Source organism: Asparagus officinalis, chromosome 8 (assembly GCF_001876935.1).
Source record: "Asparagus officinalis chromosome 8, Aspof.V1, whole genome shotgun sequence".
Taxonomy (NCBI): Eukaryota; Viridiplantae; Streptophyta; class Magnoliopsida; order Asparagales; family Asparagaceae; genus Asparagus; species Asparagus officinalis.
The window spans coordinates 2,411,791-2,418,498 of NC_033801.1; the positions used below are offsets into that span (position 1 = coordinate 2,411,791).

At 36.9% G+C, this 6,708-nt stretch overlaps 1 protein-coding gene across 1 annotated transcript; it reads right to left on the reverse strand.

Annotated features, from left to right (window-relative positions):
* On the reverse strand, positions 3,190–6,643 carry LOC109822185 (peroxidase 20). Its single transcript, XM_020388350.1, has 4 exons — positions 5,495–6,643; positions 5,216–5,407; positions 4,402–4,567; positions 3,190–3,658 (listed from the first exon to the last, which is right to left on the reverse strand). The coding sequence occupies exons 1-4, from the start codon at positions 5,720–5,722 to the stop codon at positions 3,231–3,233; spliced, it is 1,014 nt and encodes a 337-aa protein (XP_020243939.1). The 5' UTR covers positions 5,723–6,643; the 3' UTR covers positions 3,190–3,230.

The following is a 6,708-nucleotide window of genomic DNA, read 5'->3' on the forward strand; positions in this document are numbered from 1 at the left end:
CTTTCTCTAGACCCCCACAACGGTGAGAGTTTGTCCATTGAGCTGCCTTAATATATTTATAATATAAAGTAGTAATATAAATGAGCTTCTAAAAGAGAGATTTCCAAATGGGAGTTAGCACATTAATTTCTCTCTTAATTGGTTCACTTAAAATTGTGGGAAAATCTTCTCATGGAGATTCAAATTTCATCAACTTTTATCCTCTTATATAGTTTCTTTCCTATGGAGTTAATTCATGTGATGAGGAATGCAAAAGAGGGCTTCGTAAAGTCCCTAACTATAAGGTCAAAACTTCAAACTTACGGTGAGATTTGAGAGTTATATCTCTACATTTTAACAGGACTAACCATCATTTTATCTAATATTAATTGTCTAGATTCTTTGGAAGTATTCCAATATCCGATGCCAAAAAAAGAAACATGGGTTGTAGAACAGTTAAATTTTTATATACAAGTAAAGATTATTTAAACATACGAGTGAAATTATCTAAATAATAAAGAGAACAATTAAAATTTTCAAAATTTCACCCTATCACCGCTGTGAATGAGTAGAGTGTTTTGATAAAATTTGTGCTCGTAGTAGCATGACTTGTGACGCCCCAATGTTTAGTCCCACATCGAAAAATAAAGAGATATTTGATGGTTTTAAGTAGCAAGTCTAAGAAGCCAAGTGTAGCAGTGACTAGTCGATTTTGGCAATGTTTTGATCAAAAAATGCGCTAAACTCAGTAAGTTCCACGGCTTATATCATCCCCAAGAGGCTCGCAAGCCTGCATCTTGACATGACTTGCATATGAATGAAATAAAATGTACCAATACACTATTAAAAAAAAGGAGGAAACACAGTTCCCTTTGTTACCAACCATGATTAGGGAAGAGAGGATGACACGGGAAGAAGAACAAAACTAAAATTTTATTATTTTTGATGTTTGGCAAATGGGTTCGCTAAAGAATAAAGTTCGAGTCACCTAATTCTAATTAAATAAAATGGGCCTCATCCCCTCATGTCACATTGAACAAGCTAAGCAATAGAGATAATAGAAAAGTTCATCTTGACAGAATATGCAACATCTAAAAACTTCACCAGTCTCATCACAAGCATTATATATATCATTCTAGACAAATCAATGCATCATATATAAACAAACGCATAAAACTCCATCTTGTTCATTAGCTCTCCATCTAAACATTCAAACATCCACAATTCTCTCGGATTTGCCGCTCACTTCCACTAAGCACATTAATCTTCTCCATCCTTATCATGGATTTAGCAAAGTCCCTACGTACAGAAAAGCTCTTGATCCTGAACATGCATAAACCCATACTAACTCTGTCACCCTCTCCTCTACTCTCTCAGAAACAAGTGCAGGCAAGCCCAGGCCTCTAAGCAAGTTAAGATCATATCGGTTATAAAACCTCCTTGAGGTCTAGAGGCACAAGGCATTGTCTCTCCCATATGTTGGGCATATTGACTGCAAAGATCTTCGGAATGTGTAGCTTCTGTGTTCGAGGGAGAATGGAGGTCCTTCGTATGCTACCTGACTGTATAGTCTCCCTTTGAAGCTTGTACCGCGTCTTGATCTTCCGATGGTATGACTCCCTGCAGTTAATTACCGTACGTTGGTATTCATGTGTGAGTATAATCCCACAACGGGAAAAAAAAATTAAATAGAAAGTTTGAAGTCAATATGGATGTGATCATGTAGCCACAGATGCTGGAAAATCCTGTTGATGCTGGTAGCCACGTTGTTTAGCTCATGATTTTTTATGGATAATGCTATAAATTCGCTGCCCTTGTCATTTGTTCAAGGGTCCATGCTTTCTTGTGGATAATGCAATATACTCATCGATGAAGTGGGAGATTGCTGCTTAAACTTTTGTTCTTAATTTGATCCCCACGTACATTTAAGGCCAAGTTTGTACAAAAGAAACCATCCAAATACCATAACAAAGATTCCTGCTCTCTTGCAGTAGTTATATCCAGTTTGCTATAGCTCGGTACTGAACGTAGATATTCTGATACAAGCCGAAAACCTTAACAATATGGTTTACTCAAAATAAATTGCGCATTTTGGGGGCGTGACATGACAAATGGTATCAACAAAGTTGCTAGCCGTAAGTGTGGATATAAGTGCTATACGGGGCTAAGTGTTACACTGCGTGGATGCGGTGGGAGCCACCTCTAGAGCCCACATCGTCTGGCAGTGACACTGGGATGTGCCAATTGTCATGTCGTGACGAAGAGGACGTCGTCTTTGTAAGGTGGGGTGATTGTGACACCCCCACTTTAGTCCCACGTAGATTAGTGTGAAGAAATGTTAGTGATTTAAATAGAGAAAAGCCCAAGAACAACTAATGCTAGCATTTTGATAGGGGATTTTAGCCAACATTGAGTAGCTCTCAGTGGGTCCCACAGCTTGCACCCGCCAACAGGCCCGTGAGCCCGGGGCGTGACATATTCTATGTAGATTTATATTTCATCAAGTTTTATCTCTCTTTGGGGATTTCTTTTCTTGTGGAGCTAATGCATGTAATAAGGAACACACGAGTGGGCTAACCATGCTTTTGTCTAATTTGATTGTCCATTTCCTTAAAAGATGCTAATATCGACCCTTGGTTAGAGAAGAGTTAAAATTTTAAATACGAATGAGATTGTTTAACTAATAAAGAAAAGAACTAAAGTTTTCAAGATTCCATCCTATCATTTCTGTGAATGACTAGGACGTTTTAATAAAATTTGTACTCACGGTAGCATGACTTATATATGAGAAGTCGTGGGTTCGAATCCTCATATTCATAGACAACCAAAAAAATTTCAAATGGTGAAAAAAAAAATGCAGAAATACACTATTTAAAAGAGGAGGAAACATAACTCCCTCTGTTAGCTGCCAGGATTAGAGAAGAGGAGGATGAAATGGAAAGGAGAATAAAACTAAATTTAAATTTTTTTTATTTCTTTTTTAATTTTTTTTAAATTTTTATTATTTTTTTGTGTTTGGCGAATGAGTTTGCTAAAGAATAAACTTGGAATCACCTAATTCTAATCAAGTGGGCCTCATCTCACACGGAACAAAATAAAATCAAGCAATAGAGATAATAGAACAGTTTATCTTGACATAATATGCAACATTTCAAAACTTCGTTAGTTTCATTACAATCATATATCATTCTAGATATAAATGCATCATCAACAAGCAAAAGAAACCTTCGTCTTGTTCATTAACTCTCCATCTAAACATTCAAATATCGACAGTGCTCTCTAACTTGTCCCTCACTTCCAGTAAGCACATTAATATTCCCCATCTTTATCATAGATTTTGCAAAATCCCGAAAGAAAAGCTCTTGATTCTGAGCGTAAGCCCAAACTATCTCTATAACACTCTCCTCTACGCTCTCAGAAACAAGCGCTTCATCACTCTGAAGCAAGCCGAGGCCTCTAAGCAAGTTGAGGTAGTACTGGTTATCGAACCTCCTTGAAGTCTTGAGGTCTAGAGGGACCAAGGCATTGTCTCTCCCATTTGTTGGGCATATTGCCTGCAAAGAACTTCGGAATGTATAACTTCTATATTCGAGGGAGAACGGAGGCCCTTCATACGCTAGCTGACCGTATAGCCTCCCTTTGAAGCTAGTACATCTTGATCTTCCGATGGTATGACTTCCTGCAGTTAATTACCATCGGTATTCACGTGTGAGTATAATCCCAACAATGGAAAGACTAAATAGGAAGTTCGAAGTCAATATCTAATGGCTTAAGTTTTTGGGTTAATTTGATTCTCGCTACGGGAGACCCTATTGGTATTAGACCATAGGATCTGATCACGTAGACGCGGATGGTGGAAAATCCTACCGATATTGGTGACATGCTGTTCTGCTCATGATTTCCCAGGGATAACGCTCAAAATTGTCTGCCCTTATCGTTGCTTAAACATTTGTTTTTAATTTGATTTGCAACGCATATTAAAGGTCACTTTAATTCCCCAAGTAGGTGTGTTCTCTATCCAAAGTTAAAATAAAACGTAGTTTAACCTTCAGTTAGATGGTACATTATGAGATAATTGCATATATCCCCCTCCCCCAACAAAAAAAAACACACATACACACAAAAGAGTCCCTGTTTCGCACTTACTACCCCCGTAGTTTCATTATGCCTGTTTTAAATTTTTCTGTCTCAGTTACCCTTCGTAACATTTTGGCAAGTATTGCTCCCTGGATGACATTTGAAAGTCTTATCTGAGGATAAAAGAGTAAAAAAAAAAAAAAAAAAAACTAGGAAGTCGAACTGCAACAATGAAACCATAGGGATAGATGCAAAATAGCAATACTACAGGGAGTCTCTGTAATTAACGCTACATAAATTTTTTCATCATACTACGGATATATTAAACATGTGAGCTATCAGTACCTGATAGAGCTACCAGGTCTACTACGTCAAGCCCTTGTGCTGCAAAGTTGGCAATGAGAACCTCAAGAGTGGAGTTTGGAGCAGGTATCATTTTGTTTGCAAGAGTGACACTCGCTTGCAGGGAGTCTTTTCTCCCTAAATATACTTCCCAGCTCGGTCCCCCTCTCTGTACGAAGAACTCACAGTTAAAACAAAGGAAAGCATATTGATCATAGAAAGCCGAGAAATGGTTAACTCAAAGAACAGTAAGGGCAAAATTGTTTACCAAGTTTGTAAAAAAAAAACTATCCAAATATCATAACAAAGATTCATGTTCTCTTGCAGCAGTTAATATCCAGTTTGATATAACTCAGTACTGATGAATGTAAGCATTCTGATGGAGACCTAAATACTCAATGAATCATAGGTAGGCTCATATGGAACATAAAAAACCATCACTGTATCTTTAAACTAAAACTAAACTTCTTCTACACGTCAAAAACTATAACAATACGGTTATTTTTAATTCAGTCGTAGGATTACCGGTACTTCACAGGAATTAAATACAGAAGTTTCTTTTGTTATTTTAAATGGCTAGGTAGGTTGAAACTTTTAATACTTCTAAAGATTTATACAGACTCTTTTTTGTCATATCAACCTGCAAAACAAATACCATTGGCATGCAGCATACTGACAATTCATGATTAGTATGAACCTAGTCATCACTGTAGAACACGAGTATACAAATATTAATACAAGATGCCCATCTCGAATTGTGTCTGTTTTCTTACGTATCTCTATATAGGAGAATATGGAACTTGGTGCTAAAACTTACCAAAACAACTGCATCTCTAGCAACAATTGCCAAAATATCAGCACAAGATACAGTCAAAGGGCAAGCTTCCTCCAACAAATATTTGATTCTATCAATCACCTCGAACCCACGAAGAGAATTCAAGTTTGGAACTGCTGTCTTCTCACTGACTATTGCAACTGTGTCATCAAGTAGTAAGGATGCATCACATCCCTACACAAACTTTTCACAATATTAGTATTAAACTTAACAATAACAAGAACTCAAATTTGAAAACATTAAGTAGCCAAAGAATTAGACCAGAACAAAACAGTCATGGAAATGGAGTCTCAAGAGAGCTGCTGCCAATAATGGGTCACGATAAACTGCTGCCTCGACATTTTGCCTAACGATCTCTTCAGCAAGAGGGCACAACTCACTGTAGTAGTATGGAGAGAGCTCTGAGTCAAATGCACCTACTAAATGAAACAATAATATACACACTGTAATTGAGAACTTTGCTCTGAGGTGTAGCCTCATGAGCTCCATTAGTGTCAAAGACAAAGTTTGAAAGACACAGTGTGAAAGCAGTACGCATATAAATGAGATGTAAAGTCATTTGTCATAATATTCTTCTTAGTCTTGCTGTTGGTTAACATTCCTCAAGTCATTTTTCATAGCTACCTAGGTAAAAGTAGTCATCGGAGATGCACCTAACTTCAACCAACTTATTCAGTAGACAAATTCCTTTGTTCGAATTGTTTAACGTCAAATTATCAGCTGAAGTTAATTATATATGTCATGTTTGAGGATTGCAATCCTCCAAATTTACCTATATCGACAATTTTTTTAAAAATGTAACTTGCATATGCAACCTACAAAACTTTAAAGACCAGTGTCAATATCTTTATACCCTGATTCACAAGCCATCTCCTCTACCTTTCAGTTAAAATATGGGATGGGTTGCTCAAAAGCTAACCTAACTTGAAGACTTGTGCATACTATAGTCTAGTGTGTTTACTTATTTTTAACCTTGACTTTAAACTGGGAAGTGCCTCGGTTGTTTCATCATCATTAATCCCGGTAATAAATGACTTTATCTCAGTTTAACAAAGCCCTGAACCAGAAAAAGCAAGACGAAGAAACCAACATAGAGATAGGAAACAAAAACAAACACAAAGAGAGACCGCCCGGGCACCGAGATTTTTTTTTTTTTTTTGGTTGGGTGGGGAGGGTTGTTTGTGCAAAAATAGAAGCCCCTTCCTTTTCTTCCCCAGTTCTTTGATCCTTAAAAAGAAATAGCAGAAGAAGAGCACAGTTATGGTAGGAGGCAATAACCTATTAACCTGGCACATCGATTGCACTTTGCATTTACAAATCTCCTCAGAAGTTATTGATGTTTCCTGTTGTATTTTGTCATTTATATAAGCAAAAGTTTCATATAAGATGTAAAATTAGCAAAGGGGAGATAAACCTAAGCAAAAGATAAGACCATTACCTTGACAAGTATACAAGAGAATATTTACTAATTCACT

What these genes read in the sequence shown, in the direction of transcription:
- LOC109822185 (XM_020388350.1), bottom strand. Translation starts at nt 5,722, where the DNA reads ATGGAGCTCATGAGGCTACACCTCAGAGCAAAGTTCTCAATTACAGTG. An exon ending in TCCATGACTGTTTTGTTCTG is followed by an intron (nt 5,408 to 5,494) that starts GTCTAATTCTTT and finishes AAGTTTGTGTAG; the next exon opens with GGATGTGATGCATCCTTACT. An exon ending in CTAGAGATGCAGTTGTTTTG is followed by an intron (nt 4,568 to 5,215) that starts GTAAGTTTTAGC and finishes TTCTTCGTACAG; the next exon opens with AGAGGGGGACCGAGCTGGGA.